Source organism: Cyclopterus lumpus, chromosome 12, assembly GCF_009769545.1.
Source record: "Cyclopterus lumpus isolate fCycLum1 chromosome 12, fCycLum1.pri, whole genome shotgun sequence".
Taxonomy (NCBI): Eukaryota; Metazoa; Chordata; class Actinopteri; order Perciformes; family Cyclopteridae; genus Cyclopterus; species Cyclopterus lumpus.
Window position 1 is genome coordinate 15999518 of NC_046977.1, and position 22236 is coordinate 16021753.

General features: G+C 46.6%; 1 protein-coding gene across 1 annotated transcript; it reads right to left on the reverse strand.

Annotated features, from left to right (window-relative positions):
• Positions 1–1991: 1991 nt before the first annotated feature.
• gtf3c4 (general transcription factor IIIC, polypeptide 4) lies at positions 1992–9325 on the reverse strand. The gene is made up of 5 exons (XM_034547509.1): positions 8985–9325; positions 5415–7151; positions 3954–4084; positions 3470–3558; positions 1992–2234 (listed from the first exon to the last, which is right to left on the reverse strand). The coding sequence occupies exons 1-5, from the start codon at positions 9297–9299 to the stop codon at positions 2170–2172; spliced, it is 2337 nt and encodes a 778-aa protein (XP_034403400.1). The 5' UTR covers positions 9300–9325; the 3' UTR covers positions 1992–2169.
• Positions 9326–22236: the final 12911 nt, after the last annotated feature.

Below are 22236 nucleotides of genomic sequence, written 5' to 3' on the forward strand. Positions count from 1 at the left end.
TGATGTGTTGAGAGCCAAGACAGTGGGAGAGGAGAGGGTGGGGAAGCAGGTAATTACTAGTGGAGCTGCTCTTTGACGGATTATTATACTAAAGCGGGAGGAGGATCAACCAAACACAGCTAACCTCTGTAACAGTGCTGGTCTCCACCTATCAGTGACAGGAACATTACAACCTGAGGAGCCACTTCCACTTGACAAACTACAGCGCCGAGCACCAAATCCCCAGGCTGGGGGTGGGGGGGAGAAAACCTGGAGGCCATGAAGGCACCAAACACATCAAGCCTCCTCCAGCCAGGGCTGATGAACAGCTCATTACGAGGCGTTCAGGTACTTTAATGTGGAATGCGTCACCTGGAATTAAACTTAATTACTCGCTACCGCTCCTCCGGCAGGCTAGGAACACGGGTTGACACGCAGAAAAAAAAATCTTCTTTTCAAACGACTGTTTCCAAAGTTAGGAATGGACATTCATCATCAATTGCTTTGTTGTATGTCCTGTAAAAAACAAAAATAACTCCATGTTTAAGTCCAAATGGGCCGTAACTTTTTGTACATTCCTGGGGAATCTTCGCACTAAAAGTGTAATTCACTGTGTAATCGGGATCAGCCAACGGGAAGCTGGATCACAGTAGTTTCAGGAAATGATCATTACGTTTAAACAAGTAGCAAATTGACTTAATTGGATATTTTAGTGCTATTGTTTTTACGCTTTCCCCATGAGTTCATTCATGGATGCTTTTTGCCGCTAATCTTACACAGAATAATGTGATAAATGATTCACTTTCTAGTAAAGCAGGAGACATCCCTCTCTTCCCCAAAAGCACAGAACCTTCACCAAGAAATGTGGGCTTTATGAACAAAAATAAAAGAAAGAAAAGGAAAAGTTCTTCTTTCATGAAGTCCTGTGAGCCGAGCTGCCTCCTCCCTCTCCTCGCCCCGGGGCAGGCTATCATCTCCTGTGTCACCGGAGGGGGGGGGGGCAGAACCCAGCCCACCTCTGCCGGCCCCCGTTGATGTAAGGGATGAGAGGAGGAGGCTCTCCTCCCGGCCCAGTCTCTCAGGTCCAGCTTCCTCTTTGATCACCGGCCGCCGACCTCCCAAGTCCCCAGAACACCGAGAACATGCTGCAGAGCCTGTATCCCCCTCCCTTCAGCCCTTGTTCCCTCCAAATATGAAAATAAAGGGTTAATTGTATTTAACAATATGCTCTCTAACACCCCCCCCCCCTCTCTCTATCACCGCCACCCTCCCCTCCTTGATTAGAATTAGAATCACATCTGGCGCCATGTTCTGTCCCTCATTACTGCTGAATCTCATTACGACGCGCTCCCGCGGGAGGGACCGCGCCGGGTTTTTAAGCACACTTTTCGCTTTCTTCCTTCCTCTTGCTCATCTCAGCCACCTCGCCGCTCCATCTCTTCTGCGTTTACATTAGCGGAAGTCCTCATCTGAGGGAATGACTGAGCGCCGCCACGTCCCTCCTCCTCCTCCTCCTCCCAGAGCTTGGAAATTGTTTTACAGTGCCAATTAAAGTAGGTATGTTGAGTTTTTTCCAGAGTATGTATTATTCAGAGTGTATTATTTGTTGCGCTCAAAAAGAGAAGCGGGAAAAAAGAAAGAAAGAGAGAAAATGAAACCCTCGCTAAAATAGAACTAGCGGAGTAAGTTCCACTTACTTGCAATAAAAACTACACCAAAGGTTTGGAAATACAGTCAACATAAGGAAAATGGGGGAGCTTATTTATGGTGCCCTGAAGTCCTACTGAATAATAGAACCCCCCACATATAAGTACATTTTAAATTGTGTTTCTTTGCACCCTCGTGCAAACACTGTGTCTGGCTGGGAATTTGTTTTAGAAGGGAGAAAATAAAGAAATCTGTAAAGTTTGAGTCCAAAATGTTTTACCTCGGTAAAATATGAATTTAAAGCCATTGCAGGGGGAAACGGCTTCTCTTGAGGATACACTGGTGAGGAAATACGAGCTAGAACACATAATCAAAGCCTTTTATTTGAACTTTTAAGATGCCAATGTAAAGACATAAACCGTGAACAAACTACATGAAATAAAAAAATCTTAACAGTGATGTCTGACAAAAGTGGACCCTGCGTCAGAGCGGGAAGCTCTGGAGGTCGCAGGGACGCCCTGAGATTCCTTCCATCGGTCGGTTCTAGATCATCGGCGAGTCGCAGAGCGTGCAGGGCGCCTGCAGTATCTTCTTTATCCACTCTGGATCTGTGGGGAGACGAAGCAAGTTCTGATTGTACCGAATGATTCAGGATACCGAGTATGGCCTTTAAAGCAAAGCTGGGATGACGTTTACGCCGACAGATGCTCAGATAGGCTGGAATGACCAGAGGAGCCGCGCCTCAGGTGTTCCCAGACCCATAAACACCTGGGATGCATGTAGCAGCCAGATGGAGCCAACCCTCAATGTATTTCTCTCCCAACCCCATCGCTGGCACGACACACGTTTGTTTTTTTTTGTTTTTTTTAAGCGCCAAACAAAACCATGATAAACGGTCCATGATCAATCGGTACGCTTTTCAGTGTCAAAATTAGTACAATTACTTCAGAGTACTCTATCTTATTGGCATCAAGATGGATCTGATTGCACCCAGTGTCACTCTCATATGAAGATGCATTTATTATGAGTCAAGGACTGATGTGCTCCAGACAAATACATTTCAGTTTAAATAATACATTGCTCATCTCAGAGTTCAATAAAACGCCTGTGACAGACCGATCGAAGCAGGTTGATCGGATGATTACATGAAGACTTTGGATGGAATTATCAATAATTCAAGGATGTACCGCAACGTGTAGTGTATTGATCTTCCTGGTAGATACTTTGTCGTGCACATGCTCACATGTGACAAAAGCCAATTGACCCTTCCCGAAGCCCCGCCCCCCGATGCTACACTGTCACTAACTGCACTCCTTGAATAAGTAATCTCTTATTTTCATTGGGCCAAACCAAAGAGCTAAAGAAGCAGACAGAAAGGTCTACAATATGCGTTGGAAGGATATATCTGGGATGTCTAACGGATTCAGCCTTAAATAGTTTACATATGGGACAAAACTACATTTGTAAAACACTGTAGTCCATTTTTGCTTTTGTCCTGCATTGTTCGGTACAGGTTGCACAAGACAGAAAAAGAAATCCTCAGAAATTAGACTGAGCTTTCTGACCAATGAGACATCCCGATCATAAATTAGCCACAAAGAAGAGACACAGCAATCCAATTCAAAACACTTTTCCGGAACAAAACAAAAAAAATGCTAATCTCTACAATCCTTTGCGTTTGTGAAGGATGAAGTTTTCGACCCGACTCCAAATCCAAAATGTCAAGCGACGACCTGAGTGGCAGAGCGGGATGAAGGCCGACGTTGAAGGTGACAGGAGGCGACGGCTGATCGAGAGCGTGACTGTGAAATGGAATTGGAGAGAGATGGAAAGTGGCGCTTACCCTCAGGCTCTGGCAGTCTGGCGATGGTATCCAGCAGGAGGCAACGCCTGAACGTCAGCGTCTGGCAGGCCTGGTATGACAACACACACCTGGAGGAGAGCGAGAGGACGGCATTAGAGAGCGAGCTGGCAGGGACAGAGAGACGCACACACACACACTAAAAGTAGAGCAGCAGCACTGAGGCACAACTGACGGGCACAGCCTTCCCTCTCAGTGCCCACCAGAGGCGCCACATTCCAGCCAGCGAGAAGGCAGGCGACGCGTTTGACAGATGATATTTATGAGACGACGAGAGTGGCGCATGGGTAAATATCAAAAGGTGGGAGGCTTGATTACTGCTCTGTGAAGATAAATAAACCGCCAAAGAAGGCATTTGGCATTAAGATTCGATTCATGCCCCGCCAGGCACTTCGAGGCTAAAGCTAATAAAAAGCATCTTTAGTGGATTCGATTTGAACTTGTGGAAGAGAGCAATCTCAAATACCTGAGCCACATGTGACCGTTTTTACAGACTGCTTGTTTGTGGTCCGAGAAGGGCAGCACGGCCTGACACAGGCTGCAGCGCTCTGAGAACGTCTGCTTGTTCATCTTGTTCTTGATGTGGCCAATCAGGACCTGAGAGGGGAGGGATGACACACACACACACACACACACACACACACACACACACACACACACACACACACACACACACACACACACACACACACACACACACACACACACACACACACACACACACACACACACACACACACACACACACACACACACACACACACTATTTTTTAATTTGAGCTGATTCGCAGCACTGGCTAAATGCACCATTACCTGATGACATACTAATGTATACATGACAATAACATAATTAATAAAAGAATGCTTCCTAAAGAATATATATATGAACAATGTTGGATATTTATGTAGTTAATTACTACTGAAAAACAATTAGATATGTAACTTTTGCGGAACAGCAGCCAGTGTGTGAATAATGGGATACTAGTAAATGTGAATCACACAGTTTAAGGAAAAAGTACGTGTTGGGGCTTAAACCCATAGTTGCAATTTAAGACCCCATGACATGTGCGATTCAACTTTGTGGAAAGCCGTGGTGATGTCATGCTGTACTACTGGGTGAACCCGCCGTTCTGCCCAGTCAATTAATTAAATCTGCCCTTCTCTCCATAGCTAAAAGCCCATTGGCTTACACTAGGCGGTTACCTCCAGCTCTGAAATGTGAAGCAAAAGCAGGAAGTACCTTAAACCTGCATTCTCTCTAATGGCCATCAGAGAGCGAGTTCTCTGGTTGCAAAAACAAGTCTAACTTTATACAAGTCTATGAGAAAATGACTTTACTTCTCTCTTGATTTATTCCCTCAGTAAACATGTCTCCAATACAGCATGATGTTCATTTAGTAAATTATGGTCTCATTTAGAATAAAACAGACCGTAAAGCGGGATATACTTTAGGGCGTGGCAACCTTGTGATTGACGGGTCCAAAGCACAGCACTGGAATTAGTCTGTTTTCCTCTTCCAGCTTTAATCTTTCACACTGCGTTTTCAATTCATGGCGGTTCATTTTAACATTTGTGGTAGCCTGTAAATGTCTTATTCAGCAGTGGGTTGTAGCTCCACCCTCTCGTGTCACTTCTGGTTTCTAAAACACATTTGACACCCACTAACCGGCTTTGAACAGAAAATGATCATTAAAGAACTAATGAGACAATTTCATGGGACCTTTTTGGGGAGGTGTTAAAGCGACAGCAGAGAGGTAGAACCACATAGGATTGTAATATTTCCGTAGTCGACACACCTTTGGCTACGTACACTGTGCTGCTGCAATATGTTGGATTGTATACAATTTGGGATCAGCCTCTCTCTGATCCAGACAAATAATTTAAAAGATAATTTGGTGGGAATAAATAATTAACAGGTTTGTTTTACCTCTGACGCTCTGTCGTTACTGTCTCTGGAGAGGTACTCCACCAGGCCACAGGTAGGAATGCTGGTGTTCTGAGCAATCCAGGTGTTGAGGTACACCACCCCCAGCACCTTCTTCATGTTTTCTCTCATCATGTGGCTCTCCACAGCATTGATCCAAGCCTGCACCTCCTCCATCTGCTCATCCAGAATCTCCTTCTCCTGCTTCACTTGGCCGGGCTCGCCTTCCCCCTGCGGCAGCGTCGCGTCGTCATCTTTGTCCTTTGCTCCCTCCTCCTCGACCCTTACAAACACCTTTTTCTCTTGCGTCGGTTTCCAGCAGTGGTCCGTGAGAGGCGTCTGTAGTGACTGGTAAAGTATCCGCACCAAGAAGAGCTTGAAACGCCACAAGTAGGGCGAGTCGACTGCCTGGATCTTTCGGTCGAGCTCGTCCAATAGCGACGCAGGGATGCACTTGTTTTTCAAAATCTGCCACCTCACGAGATCCAGCAGGTCGGCCGTTTTGTACAAGTTCTGCGTGGGGGACTTGAGCAGCAGCGTTGCAGCCGCTTCCGATGTTTTCAGGGTCACAAAGTCAACCTGGTAAGTCCTGTCGATTGGATGATAGCCGTCGACCATACCTTGCGTGCTGGCGAGCGCAATGTACGCTCCGTTGTGGCTCACCGCAATCCCGTGAATCCTCCTCTCGGAGAGGTTCTCGGGTTGCAACATGTCATCTTGTTTGAAAATTAACGTGTTCTCCGTGAACGTCGGCGTCAGCTTTTTTATCCACCCGTCCACAGAACACGTGTACACTGCGACGCTGTGTTGGCTGATCGCCAGCGAGACCACGGGGAGCGAGTGCAGCCCCGCCACGTGAGAGTTGTGCACATTTAGTCCGGCCGGCGAGATCATGAGCAGGCACCAAAAGACATAGCAGCCGCGCGAGGCCACGATGAGGCTGCAGCTGGACTTCTTGATCGGGTGGATCATCGGGACACATTTGAGGTTCTCCACGGCGATCTCGTCGCACTCCTTCCAGAGGATGACCGGGTGTCGGAGGGTGAAGTAGCCCTTCACTCCCGACAGGCTGACCGGCACGATCTTGACGGGCCCCACCTCGCTGCCGACGATCAAGCCGCTCATCCGCCGGTCGGTGCTTTCGTACTCCCACCACGCCAGGTCACTGGGCCTCGTCACGCCCGACTCGACGATGTCATAAAACGTGACACCTGCGTCGCTCAAAGAGGGCAACACAAACTTCCACAGAACAAGGTCACCGTTTTCCATGAGGACGGCGAGGAGGACCATCTCCATGTCTTTGCACGTGTTGTTGGGCTGGACCTGCTTGGTCGTGTAAACGCTCGACCACTCCATCCTCAGGGGGGTCTGCATGCGGAAGCGCCGCTGCAGCTCGTCAAAGTCCAGCAGGTTCGCCTGCGGGGGCTTGTTGTCCTTTCTGGAGTAGCCTCGCTCCTTGAGCCTGTCGCCGTACTTTTGGGTGAGATCAACAAGCGTGTTCCACTCCAGGCGCTTGTGGCTGTTGTGAATGGTGAGTCTGTGGTCAAGTGTTAGGCAAGCGAGCAGACAGCGCCCGTGGAAGTCACAGCCTAACGGAGACCAACTGGCATATTTTATTCCCTTGCGTGTTCCTATCGACGGGTTCATCACTTTGTCGGCCATAAAAACTTGTCTTATTGAGGGGTCCAAGTGTGTCGAGAACGTCTCCACCGCTTTAGCGAGCTCCGCTGCGGGTCCCACCTTCAAAGTTAAGAATCAAAAACGAAAAGCAACATCGAAGGTTAAAGGTCGGGTACATATGAATCAACATTTGCAGCTGGATTGTTGAAGGCTGTCAGTGCTGACAAATTCATAGAACAATTCAAAACCACTTCACTTTTTAAAACCCTCTAAATCTCCACTCTAGTTTATACTTTAACCACTGAGAAACCAAAAGGAATCAGAAAATGTGACGCATGCCGTTCTTCAGGTGCTTGTGAACACATTACACAGAAATGGCTGACACAGAAGTATTGAACACTTTAACGACAGGTCTGTACACTCCAGCTCCCTCAAGAGCAATTCAGTGGAACATCCACATGTGGCGTGTTGAGCCAACGCTCTTCCTCAGACCAACAGTGAGCGTCAGACAGAACGTGGCCCCTTTATGCGCCATCATCTGCTGCTCCCTGCTCAGCGTCCCTCCCATTTACAAGCACTTAATCATATCTATAAATGACAGCAGGAAAGCGACTCTGCCTGTCTGCCACGGTGCCGAGCGGATTATAAAATGCAGCTCCATCCAGCGCTTTATCTGCCAAGTGGATTTTTGGAAGTGGAGACGAACCTATAAACAATCATGTTTACACACCAGAGCAGCTGCGCCGAGACCGATTCACCGCAGCAAGATTGTTTCTCTTTCCATCAACATTTGTATTCCGCCGCTTTTTAAATCGTCTTTTCAGTTTAGTTTAGTAAATAACGGAAATACAGACAATTTCCACCCGCCGCCAAACTAATGGCACACCAGAGAATCGCAGCTTGGCAGTGTTTCTGAGGCGTGTTTACACAGGTTGCTTAACAAGGAGGCAAATAGTAGCAACACTGCTCCAATAGACGCACAGATGTCATTTTGTCATCACCTAGTCTGCAGACACGCGTGTGTTACTAATCAGTCCATTGCCCCTCTCTGGCTGAAACAGTTGGCAGTCCACAACACAAAGAAAACAACACAGCCGCAATAAATAAAACATCTGCATGCAGTCAAACGCAAGGGGCATGTTTACGATCATAAGCTTCACGTATCCATAATGGCTGAAGATTAAAGTCGTCCCTCGGCTGAAAAAGGTCTTTATGCTTTTTGTTACTTCGCTTGGATGTTTGACGCTCGCTGTGCGGATCTAAGCAGTTTAAAACTTGTTTGAAAGCCAATCGAGTTAAAGGACACATACAATAAAAATTAGGTTTAACGCAGACACATATTGTTCAAAACATGGGGTTGCGGTCTGAAAACATGTCTGGATGGTTATTATTTTATGTTCAGACAAAAGCAGGCTGATTTCACCGATTATGTGAATATGGTTACCAAACTGGTGGAGGCATGAACTGTACATTTCTGGTCATCTAACGAAGTGTAATACAATAAATGGGGACTGTTGGGTACTTTGAATCATTGGCCACGACATGAAAGGGGGTATACGGATGGTTAGAGAGACTGAGGGCAGGTCCTGAAGATGAGCAGAGGATACAGTTTGGAGAATTGGGGGAACTTCCTTTTACCAGAGCCACTTCCATGGAAGAGGAGAGAGTAAAGGAGCGCGATGCTAACCAGCGCATCAGTCGGTTGTTGTTGTTGTTGTTGGTGGTGGTGGTGGTGGTGGTTCCTGACACTACATATTATAACTAGCAGAGACTTAAAGACATACAGAACTCCGTGAGCACAGCCAGCTTCCGGTTGAGCCACCACGTCTCAATGTCCATCAGCTGAAGTTCCTCGCGCTTGCTAAGCTAACGTTACTGACGTCACAGCGCTCACGTCAGCTGGCCGCGTCCTTCGCGGCGGGGGCAAGCGGGGTAGCTTTGGTGGAAATTTACCCGCAGTGTGGTCGCCTCGGTCGGGACGGGGATGGAGGTCCTGTGCAGCGTCAGCTCCTGTGTGCTGCTGTGGACGTCGCACACGAGCTCCATCAGCGACACGGAGCTGGTGGTGCACACAGCCAGGCGGTGGTCCTGCGACCAGGCGAGCGGCTGCAGCCCGCTGACCGGGGTCGTGAGCGGGACGACGGGGTCCCGCTTAACCGGCACCTCCTCCGGGCAAATGTGCACATCGTCGCCGGCTTCTGTCTCGGTCTTAATGACTACATTTCTGAGCGGTGTTTGTGCCGAAACTGACACACTGGCAGCCGCCATGTTTTTTACCCTGCGGTGGAAGTGACGTCGGCGAGCGCGGGAGGAGAGGAAGGAGGGACTTCCTCCGCGGAGTTAAATAGTTCACTGTATGTTGTGTGCGCACGCGCGCGCGCGTGTGTGTCAACAGCAATAAAGTTGAGTTCTTAATTAAACTTACAGATGAAGCTTCAGTCACAGAGAGCAACAGAACCTCTATAAAGAATAAAACCAATAACAAATCGTATGAGATTGTCCTCATCTCTTACTTGTCTAATATTTTATAGGTAGAATAATACTCATATATTCCAGAGGTTTCCAACCCATCCCAAGATGAATCTGCGTGGGTCACAAAACGATTAAAGGAATATGTATTCACTTAAATATTGGATTCGGTCACCTCAGACCTTTAAGTCTTCTTCAAATTAAATAATCTGAGAAGATCTTTGGTTAAGCTGCTCACAACTCAGGTCTACACTCTCACACCGTCACCTGTGATAAAAAAAAACATTACTTCATTTTAGGGATTCATAAACCAACACGGTAACCGCTGATTTATTCCGTATTGGGGTTTTTACATACCTTATTAAATTCAAGTCTTAATGAATTCCCATCACTTGAAAAAAAAGAGCTGATCATATTACAGGGATCAACTGTTTTCTGTGGCTTTCAACTGGTTTAAATGTCTTCCTGTTTAGCTTATGCATGGATCTAGATCAAGATAACAGACATTAATAGGCTCTGCCTTTATATTGAGCAACAAGAAACATGCTGAGAGCAGAAGTCCAGCTCATTTCCATGTGAGAAGCAGATAAACAGACAACTTCTGTTTCATATGGATAGAGAGAGAGAGAGAGAGAGAGAGAGAGTTGTGGGTATGATAATGTGAACATATGATTGAGGTGTATCATTTCTATCATACAAGGGGATTTTTGGCCTTTAACCCTCCTTAGCTATAGAAACTAGCAATGGATAAGCCATAAATACCATCCCTGGGCTCTGAAATGCTGTGTCAATTCCTCTATTACCCCGACAGACTGTCAGCAGGCATCTGTATTCACAATCAATAACCTTCCTCACTTATGTTAATGAGGGTTGTAATTACCCACACGCACCATGGATATAAGCAATTAATATATTTTACATTTTGTGTACTGTTTTCTACAGTGTCTTTGCCTCTTTTTATATTTGTTACATGTTTTTGTGAGCCACAAACTGTTGCAACTAAGATGTGCTAAAAAAAGACACTGATAAAGCCAATAAATGATTTTATCTGTGTGCTATGACGATTAAGATGAACTGAATTAAGCTAAATGGATATGTAAACAATGAAAGGTATCTGTTTGTTAGTATTATATCACAGCTTTGAAATTCAACTGAATATATTTGTGCCATCAAACCTTTAAAGTGCATGCATTCGGCAATATTTACATTTTTGTCCATAGATTTTCACCATACCCCCTGTTAATAAATCACAGATATGTTTGAAATATATATACATACAGTATATAAAAAAAGCAAACAGTTTGAATACATTTCTAATGAAAACTGAACATGTCTTTATGTTTGCTTTAGGTAGAATAATGGTTGTGTTTTGATTATGTCTCAGAAAGAAAACGGCACTCGCAGCCTTGGGCAGTGTGTCAGGACTTGCACATCCTCGTTCTAATTAGAGCAGATTAGATGAAACTTTAATGTGTTCCGCAGGGAAATTTTGCATTCAATGTGACACATTCACTCAGTGAGATTATGTCTGCGTTGAAACAGCACCGGCACTCAACAATGACATGTTCACCACTCCGAGAGGAAGGAGGAGTGAGCCCAATCCTTGACGGGCGCGACATCAGTCATTTCATCTGTCCGAGCGCAGTCGCTCGTCACCGAGCGAGATCATTAGTTGTCACATTTCATCGTCAATTAATAAGAAATATGAAAACTGTCCCGTCTGCGCTTGATGGCTCAGATACGTATCAGCATGCCTAATGCGATGAGTCCCCGGACGCTCCTGGACCGGTCAAAGGTCAAACTGATGCAGTGGGATGCCGAGCCGGAGATTCCCAGGCAGACAGTGATTTGTTACGGCCCTCACATGAAAAAGCTCCACGCTTTTCGCTAGCTGAACTGACTCTCCGCAAGATGACAGCGGGATTTCAACAGGCAGAGTTATTTGTCACAAAACAAATTGTTACAAATCTGTGACAAACATAGAATGGCGCGCCCACCGTGTTTTAATCTCTCATTTTTCTGTCTTTTGTTTCGATAATCGAAATGAATAAATGAACCGTGGTATGTTTCATTCTTAATGAAGCGTGTAGCGAATAAATATTTCACACACCTGCTGTGTGTCTTTGGTGGGTTTTGACTGGGGACCTAAATCCCAGCCTGGGAATGCATGAATGTTGGATGAAACATTCATCAAACGCTGTCACAAAAACTTTATCCTCTCCTGTCAACCGCACATGGAGAAACGGAAAACAGGCCCCGACGCAGGCCGAAGTAATCCCAGCCATAACTTGATCCCCGGCCTTTAGTTTACTTATTGTGTTGTAGTGGAATTATTTAGGCTGCACTGAAGTCATGTCTGAAGGTATATAGGTTATGTGGTGTGTGTTTATGGATTTGGATGGGGTCAGCTCAGGTCAATCCTCTGCATCTCTGACATCCACCTGCTGTCTTGTTATCGCCTGCAGGTTCCTCCTCAGCCCTCCAACCCTCAGTAGACCACGTCCTCCGCCGTCTGAGTGTCACTGGAGCTGCTTACACGTATCTCGCCGAGGAGCCCGCAGGGACGTTTTCATGTGCGGTTCATCATACATGTTTTAATCATTCGGTCCCTCAGACACCTCCCAGGAGGGGGCCGCTGCAGCACATTACCGGGTACACACAATTAGTGATATAATCATGATGATGATAATGAAATGTATTTAGAGCATATCAGCGTGGTTCACTCTGTTCGGGGAGACATTAGCAGGACTGCAGCCCTGGAAAAGCCTCGGTGCTCGGGCTCCTGGTGCTCCAAACCCCCCCCCCCCCCCCGCTCCCCCCTCTGGAGCCCGGCAGGTTGCCACGTCAGAGATTAGCAGTCATAGCAGTCGACTTGGCGCTCCTTCTGCGCCGTCAACTGCGAAAGCCTCACCTGACAGGTGTTGCTCTCAATCAGTGCTCCTGTGCCCCCCATCACACCCCCACCAAGCTGTCCTTGGAGTGGGAAGAGACAAGGAGGCCTCCCCTCCCCCCTGTACATCCTGACAGTCTCTTCAGGTGATGCACCAGAAAAGAAACAGTAACCCCCCCACCTCCTCCCGCTCAATGAGAAACTATTGATATCACATCAGTGACATCAGCGGGGAAACACAGCGCTTTTGAATTTATTTGTTTAGTTCCCCTCAGGGATGTTCAGTCACCTGTTAAAGGTCAAGGTGATAACACGTCAGGATCACAGGGAGGGCTTCAATGCAGGAATAACGGTACATGCTGGGAACTGATTTAACAGACTGGAAGCCAAAAAAAAAAGGGTGTCGTTTTTTCTGAATACACACTGATTTAGGTTCTATTAAAATATTGCTAAGGGCATCTACCTCAGTGCCTATTGAGGGAGAATAATGTGAGGTGGCAAATGGCCAGCTCACATTACTGCTGGTTACTCACAAGCTACTTGTTTGCTATTGAGTCCTTCAAAGGCATACTATTATTATTCAATGTATTGCTATTATTATTTATTTCAAAGTCCATATAAAAAAGAAATCAATCCAATACAAGGACACCAAGACACTCGTGGTTAAAAAAACATACACTACATTTGTTCCATTGTTTCCAATAACAACAGAAATACCTTGTATCACTTTGTGTTGGCTCAGTTAAGGCCTTTATGATCAATCAACATTTACATTTGAACATACCTGCCAAAACAGTAGTCACATATTTAGCTGGCGTGTGTAACATAACTGTGGAAATCCAATACCTATCTAAGAAATGATCAGTATCGGCATTGGCCCCTCAGTGTCTTTAAAATTGGAACAAGAAGTATCGGAATCTAAAAAGTTTGATAGAGCCGAATTTGCAACTCCCCCCTCGCTGCTGCTGCTGCACTAACTATTTAAACTTCGTGCCTCGCCCACTCTGCTCATTGAGATCTATATAATGCTTCAGTCTACAATTTAGACACGTTGGGGGGTAGAAATACCTGTATTTGTTGCAACTGCTGCCGTTTATGTAGCTGTTCTGGCAACTGTTTTCAAACCGTTTGTAAAACTTGGGATTTAGAAACACCTGGAAGATGCGTGGCTCCAACTAGCGTGAGGTAAGTAGTTAGCTTAATTGCTTCTGGCGCTAACTTGTATGCAAAGTGGGTTGTTTGCTTTGCCGTTATTATCGTAAAGATGTCTGTTTCTGCTCTTATTAGCATTTTGATTGTAATTTCCATGGAAGACATTTTGACAAGTCACAGTAGGAAAACACAGGTGTGTACTATATATATAAATATGAGGCTAAAATCCATTTATCTACTGCATTGCGCGTGCTGGCTCACTGTCACACTCGTTAATTTTATAGTAACACCTGTGCTCCCAGGTTCAACCGCCTCTCCTCTATTCTGCTCAAACCCGTGTGCTGTTTGTTTATTGATGATCTTTTTATCTTGTTGATGTTGTTCGGCGTTTAGGTTTATGACGATTTCATGCTATTTGTTTTCATAACATTGAACATTTGAGTAAGTTTTGAGTTATGAGCAAAATTAGTTTTGCTCGTTGTTGTTTTTGGGGGGGTGTCTACCTGTTAGCTCTTTATAGTTCCGAGTTATTGTAGGAATGTGAATAATTTCATGAGGATTATGCAACTAATTGGTGACTTGTAATATTGACTAAACAGAAACTTCACTTATGTTTAGAGGCTGTCTTGCGCTGTATATTCTGTGCAATGTTTGGAAGGGATTTGTACAAAAAAAACAAGAAAAAACAAGGCCACAAAGCGGTTGGTGCTGCTCGGTGACACGACTGTAGATTTCACATAATAACTGGCGTCAAACGCAGTTTTGGAGAGAATATTGTTGTCACTCTTCAAACACTGCTGCAAACACTCGCTGCGTCCTTTTGTTGGTGCTGCTCACATAGCATTTCACAGGCTTCTACCAACTGTGGACAAGCTTTTTTTATTTTATTGGACTCCATGGAGGAAGTCTACTAAAGTGAGTTGAACATGATGCCATACAGTTTTGAATTAATGTCCATGGTAAACAGCTCTCCATTAGTTCACTGACATAAATAAACAAAACGTGTTTTTGTCATAAAAGTCTTTCCATATAAAACTAGCTATTTTTCTTTTCTGTTTCCCCATATAAAAAGAAAGTAATGGAAAAATAATGAGCACTGTAAATCACCTGTGGTCATTTTGCATGACCATATTTATCCGCAGGACTCTCTTATATATATTCCTTTATAACTTTCTAGAACTGCTGAATCAAAAGAACTGTTTGTGTAGTTTACAAAATCTTGCCACTGCCTATTAGCTACAGGGTATGTTTACCTGAGGCCAGGCCTTAACCTGTAGGTTATTAAGGGAAACATGCAAACTGATTGGGTGGAACTCAGGAGGAAAACCAGCCTTTCTGTTCCTTTCCAGCGATAATGGCTGAATTATTCATCCTGTGTGATGATTAATTAAAAAAGGCCCCGGGTCCTGTGGCAGGTACAGGCTGCCGAAGCACACGCTGACATTCCCATGTGATGTGCTGGATGTCTCTGCCTGCACCCGCCCTCCTCCTGCTTCCCTCTGCGCGCCTTTAGGGAAAGTGCCCTCACACGCATTACATGCCCGTGCAACCAACACTTTAACCTAATTCACAAATACACGAGATGAAAGACGAGGGCCTGGTAATCGTAAGTAAAAGCAGGCTGAGGGTCAAGTTCAAATAGTTGTCAGGGCTTGAGTCCATGAGGGGTATTTTAATATTCCAGTTGGTTCGCATATAGATGCGATGGATGCATGATTCTCAATTTTGTTAGTTTTCTGAGTTCTACGGAAAATAAAATACAGGGTTTGTACTCCAGTAGGCTCCCACATCAGACTCATTATGATTTCAAACTACTCATCGATACATTTAGCTCCATCCTCAATAGTCAGTAGTCAGTTGACAAAGAGCACAACCCTGTTCACAATGTCACAGTGGAATTAAACAATAAATCCAATGACAAGCGGCTGGAGCAGAGTCTTGTTTTCCGGCTCCAGGACGCTCTTGGAACAGTGTTGGCACATGTGTGTAAAATTTCAAGTAAGTTTAAAAAAAAACTAAAATAGAAAAAATCAACTTATATTATCTGAGAGCTAAAAAGTGGTTACAGGTTGGTCCATGTTGCAGGAACTGCTTCGGTTTGTTGCGAGTCAATGCAAAACCAGGGTGTTGAACCACAGCTGTTAAAATGCGGTGGTGAGACGGTGTGAAATATCTCGAACAACAAGCCCCCGTTTTGTGGGACCAGCCTTGGTAATAGATTTTCTTGGACGGTCTCTTATCCACATTGGTGCATCTCGCCTCACTGTAACCAGCGGCTGGTTGCTGCCAGACTCAGGTAGGCGTCCTTTGACCCAGTGTGGGCAGCTGGCAGTGGGCAGGACATGCCCTGTGGCAGTGCCAGGGGAAGGCCAGGAGGGCTGGGGTCCAGGCCTGCTCTTGTCTCTGCTCGGGCCCCGCTAATGGAATGGCGCCCATATGGCACTTGTGAGAAGAACTGAGGGCTCTGGAGGTTGGCACGTCGAGTCACCAGGCAGTCTCCCGTTAGAAATGAAACAGGACAGGGCCAGAGCTACGTGATCACCCCACGACCGCCGAACATTATGGATGTGCTCGCTGATGGGAATGGAGACCTGCACCAGAGGCTTCCATCTGGCCCTAGAGGACCATAAGATTGCTTTTTGGATGTTTTATTCCATTAACTATACATTTTAAAACCTCTTTTTAAGTTTTACATTCATTTCCTACTTTCCAGCATTTGGTTTCTGTTTTGGAAAACAACTTCCCAACACTTGAAATATCCATTGCGGTTGCACAGTAATGCAGTAGTTGGTGCATGTCAACGTGCCAAAAAACCTTTATTCAAAAGGATATTGTGGGAAAACCTAAATCGGGGGACAAACAGTTAAAAAACACCAGCATTGTGAATAGAATAATGTGATATCAGTACAAATGTGTCAACAAAGATTTTGCCAGCAGTTTATCGTTAGATATTGTTGGTATTGAAGACAACATCAAGCATATTGATGAAAGGCTCCATAATCCTCCTCTTAGTAACTAAACATTCAGTACTTTGTGCAAACCTGCTTCTCCCTACAATCCAATGCTCTCTTAACGCTTATAGGATGTCTTACGGAAAAGTTACTCAAATCCAGCAACATGTACATTTTCGCTGGTTACATGCATTCAGTCTTTTCAAAATAAACTTCTGTTGTCTTAGGTTAGGTTTAGACAACACAACCACTTGGTTAGGGTTAGAAAAAGATGATGGTTTGCTTTACTGAAGAAGAGAAGTTATGTGAGAAATGAATCAAGGTGGACTTTCACACGAAAAGCGTTGTTTTGGGTGTAAGACCCTTTTTTTTGGTTTGACCCACCCGCCCTGTGTGGGCTTTTGCACTCTTTATACTTCCTGGTCCATGATAATGTGGATTACATTAAAAAATGTATTTCTTGGGTAATCTACGAATTACAGCGCTTTGATTTTCATAGGTAAATAAACGCTGAATGAGAATTGACAGATAATGTGCGACACATTCATTTGGTGTTGAAATGCAATTCGGTGCAATAAAAACATGCAAACATGGTTCTATATGGAGTGCCACATTTATCTGGAAACAGCATCTCGTGACACTACCATTTTCAGTCGGACTCCCCGCTTTTTATTTGCAGCAACTACTCTGCGAAGGCCTCACGTTTGTTTCTGTGGAGCTGGTCGACAAAAAACAGTTTGGGTTAATGAGCCAACAACTCGTGGAGAACGTCCTCTAAGTTGGAGGTCAAGGAGGAACCGGTTTGCCAGGACGTACGCGGTGTTAGCCCCGTGTTCAGGGGCTGGCCAGATAGGCCGCGTGTCGCCAACGAGACGTGGACGGGAGGGAGAGCAGCGTAGCCCACCGGCCCTCTCTGGCACCGGACCGACCTGGCTCCTCTCTGAGCTGCGTGGGACCAGGAGAAGGAGAGCCACATGGGATGGGAGAAGAGAGGCAAGTGTGTTTGAGCGGTCTGCAGTGCTGCAGTGTTAACAAATGTGTTCACATACCGTATGCACTGAGATAATGCTTACTCTCTGGAATAACTGCGCTCCGTGCTGACTGAACCACACAGGCCGATGCAAACGGAACTAAAATTACCACTTCAGGGTGACAATGGCAATTTGTACTGCAGAAGAGAAATGGCGAGGGTAATTACAGTCAGCGGAAAAGAACCCAGTTTGACGTTGGCCTGGCCTGGTTTTTCTCCTAATACTGCATTAAAAAGTGAGGCCAGACTTTTAAAACGGGTCACTCTTACTAACCCTCCCTCCCATCTCCATTTCCTGCTCCTCCTCCTCCTCCTCCTCCACCCTGTCTTTTTCCTCCTCCTCATCCTCCTCCTCCTTCTCCTTCCACCACCCACCTCTCTGGATCTGGAACAAAAGCCACCTCCGCTGCCACCACCTCCCCTCCCCGTCTCGTGCTTTTCCATTTTATTGGTGACAGCTGCCGAGGAACAAACTCGCGGAGCGAGAGAAATGATGTGTCAGTGGAAGGTCCTTTAGCCCGCGCTGCTAATCTGTCACACGCCGTTTGTTGTTTACTGTTTCCTCCCGCTCGCCGACTGGCCGGCGGAGCGCGCGGCGCAGTAATGGCGACAGATGCTGACCCGCAGAAGTGTGAATCTTGCCGATTTCTCCCTGCTGTCAACCTGTAAATTACAGCTATCGGGAGTAATTAGACCCGATAAAACCCTTCCAAGCTTCGCCCCCCCTCGACACACACACACACACACACACACACACACAGCTCTGGCCTGTCAGTGACCTGAGTGTGTGCCAGTTTGAGAAAGGAGGCCCTGAGCTGTTTTGTTCCAAACTATTTCTAACTATTTGTACAAATAATTTAAGGCTTATATTTATGATAGCGTCCTCTATAAAATACTCTGCACTCTTCTCTGGTTTTGGTTTTTTTATCTCCTTTTTTTAAGGTCAACGTCTGACATCCCCCAAAACACTCCATGACTTTGAAGACTCTGAGATCGATGCTGGCAGCCGCTCGGGAGTTTCAGAGGTGAGTCCGTCCACAGCATCTGAATCTGCAGACGTTGCCAGTCGTCCTCTACTTATCCTCACTGAGGTTTTGCAGGGGACAGCGGGGTCCTGGACACAACCAGAGAAGCCGCTATCGAGGCCACCTCTCCTTGCCCTGGCATCCGTGTTCGGCCTGCAACCTCCACGGCGGCCACCACTGCCAAGCATGCCCTTAAAAGCAGGGCCTGTGCCCCTTTAAGTAACTCACGCAATACCAGAGGTCACGCAGCCAGGTCTTGTCATCCTCTCCCTGACTCTCTGCCCTCGTCCTCCTGCTTCTCCTCCTCCTCCTCCTCCTCCTCCTCCTCCTGCTCCTGCTCCTCCCACAGCCCTCGGTGCCCACTTCCTGACCATCTGAGCCAATCACTTTCCACTCCTCGCCTACTCCGCCGCCAATGCAGAGCGGCAATCTGTCACCCGGGCACTAGGAGATGCCACCCTGCCGGCCGCCTTCCGTACACTGCGGTAATGGCTTCTGGCAGCCCTGGAAAGATAAGTAACAGGCAAAAAGGCAGGGAAGCGGGACGAGGAGGAAGGGAGGGGTGGCCGAGGGCCACGGAGCAGAGGACCTTCTCTCACATCCAATCTGCCCTCATCCCGCCGCTGCTCGACCCTCCTCTCCCCCTTTCGCCTCACCCCGCTTTGGCCTGGTCGCTTTGCACGATACTTCAGTGAATAAATGAGTCGTTTTAATCCGACTGACAAGCTGGCATTGCCCAGCCCTGCCCTCCATCTGTACTGGCGGCCAGCGCAGCAGCAGGCCCCAGGCAGCCCGATGTGCCAATCCAACACACAGCTTATCCTGGCTGTAGCTTCAGGGACAGAAGGGTTAGAGCTCTATGCGGCAGCTACCCTCTCCACCAAAAGAGCTATTTATATAAGAAAGGGATTAGTCAGTGGAGGCTTTGATGAACTGGAAAAAAATTATGAATTTGCTCCCATCTTGCCCTAGTGCACATTTGAAGTCCGCGTCTTTTTAAACAAAAACTGCGCTTTATTTCTTCCGTTTCCACGTGATACAATAATGTGTTCAATTTCATTTTACACCCACCTTCTCAATGTACAGATTTACTTTTTAGTTCAGGGACTATATATATATATATATATATATATATATATATATATATATATATATATATATATAATAACTCTGCAACAAAGGCGAACCTCACACAAGCCTCATTTCCATCTGTCCCCATCACTGAGGGGTTCATTTTGTGCCCTGTCATCCTCAGCGCAGCGGGAGGCCAAATGCACTATCACTCACGCTGACCGCCGTCCCGACCGAAGACACCCAGAGGGAGAGGAAAAACTTGGCCACAGGAGGTGCTAAACCCTCTGCTCCATTTCCTCTCTCCACAAGCTCCCCCCTCCCCCTCTCCCCCCCCCCCCCTCCCCCCCTCTCGTCCATGTGTCACCTCCAAGTCGTTTGGGAAGGGACCTGGTAACATTTGAGTGCCCAATTAAGCGCAGGGGCTCAGTCCGAGCCCCCCTCTGGGTTCCGTTCAGGCACGTCACTGATGAGCAGGCTGCCCTCGTCCCGATGAACCGCGCACACACACACACACACACACACACACACACTTTCCTCCCAACCTCGCATTCTTTTTCATGCTTACTTCCCCCGTCTGTTCTGCCTCTTTTTCGCACAAACACGCTCTCCTCCCTGGTTAAAGATCCCCCACAGATCTGATTGCAGCTTATCTTTGGAACAGGAGGTTACGACTGTTTGATCCATGGCTGCCGAGCCCGTTGCCAGTTATGCGGCGGGGCCTGGATGCTGCTTATTAACCGGAGGGGTCGTCCCACTGCGCCGCTGAGGATGCGAGGGCCCCGGTGTTTTGCCGCTTTTGGTGAAAGATTAAGCACTGTTTTCTTAAATTAGCCTGGAAAACATGAAGCATAAACATAAAAGGAAATATTCTTTATCCGCAAGGTCAACTATGCGCTCATTATCACCCAGATTGAATAATTACTGAACTTAAGAAGTGTAGAGAAAAAATAAAACAACTCTGGTTTAGCGCAGTAAGGCCTTTTGAAGTGTTTAAAGGAGTGCTTATTCCCTTAACTGGAGTGAAAGAGCATCGCTGGATAATTTAGGTTACAGACTCGACGGTGACAGCTGGGCAGCGTTGAAAGCCAACCAAATCGGCATAAATCACTGACTTTATTTTCTTCTTTCAATAAGTAGGTTAATATCTCAGAATGGTGTTTTTAATGTTTTATTCAGCGGCGAGGCAGACACAGTGTTAAGGGACGGCAAGTTTTTTTTGAATGCAGATGGGAGGTGGAAAGCTGGGCAGGGTTTGGCATCTCCCCGCGGTCGCCTCCGAGCACGCCGGCCCTGTTAGAGTGAGCGCGGGAACGACTCTCGGCCCTCTCGAGCCCTCTCTCCATATTAAACAAGTGCTTTGTAAGTGTGCCGTCATTACTATTCATCACAAATAAATACTTAAGCACTCAGAGCTTAGCACCCCGCTGCTTTACAGTTATCCATTATTTCTGTCACCTGGTCGTCCTTTTTCTGTCTCCTCCCCTCGCTGCCTCTCTTTCCCCGTTTGCCACTGAATGTTCCCGGTGCCCTTCAACTCAGTAGTGTGCTGGGAGGGAGCTGGCGGCTGGTGCCCATGTGCCAAGCCTCGCTGCTCTATGTCCCATATTCTCTGCCCTCACCTGAGGCCTTGCCCTAGCAGGACAGCAGGGCCAGAGGCTTCATTGTGCTTCCCAAGACGATGCCCTTCCACTGTTTTCAACACTTTGCCCCTTCACACTCTCTTTTTGCACAAACACAACCAACACAAACATCCCCCCCAAGTTCAAACACGCACCAAGTCCACTCCAGCCACAGACATGGGGGCAAAAGTCCATTGCACCTTGTCCTCTACGGCGCGTTTTTGGAAGGTGATCCAATCCTCTTTTTTTTTCCCCCTCTGCCACGGCGCTTGGCGGGCTGGCTGGCTCCGGTGCAGCGCGGCGTGCGCTGGCTTGGACTGAGGCCGGGCCAGTGTGCTCAGAAGCTGATGAATTGCAGGTGAGATGCGGGGCGGCAGCCGGCGAGGAGCGCCGGCGAGCGGGCCGTCACGCGCTATCACCGTCTGCCCGTGTGATGAGGGAAATCGGAGAGACAGCGCTGACAACTTAATTTAACACCAGATCTGGAGGAAGCCAGAGTGCCACTGCGCTCTGGATAATTGATAACTCTGCCACTCCACAACGCCTCGGCTCATCATCGACCCAAACCAGTGCCGGACACATTACTGCACAGATTTGAAAGCTTGTCCGCTGGTTTTGCACCAGAGAAATGCTTTTCACACCAGAACCAAGGATGGGGAAAAGTGCAAAGCATGTAATGGTGTGTTGAGTTTTTAATCTGCTTCCAGAATGTGTTTAATACTGGTGCCAATACAGTACTTTTGTTTCAGTTAATACCCTTTATAGAATATGAATATCTTTTTTCTCCAACCTCCCACTCCATTCGCTAAATAACACAACAACACCAGCACCTGTACAAAAACGTTGGTTATGAAAGGTTATGAAAGGCTAAAATGAGCAAAATTCATCGGGAAATGTTTGATTAAAGAATAAGTAAATAAGACTAAGAACTATTGCTTGATGCTTTTAGATACTTGGTGTTTAGTCCCCCCTCCAAAAGTTACCCCACTACAAAC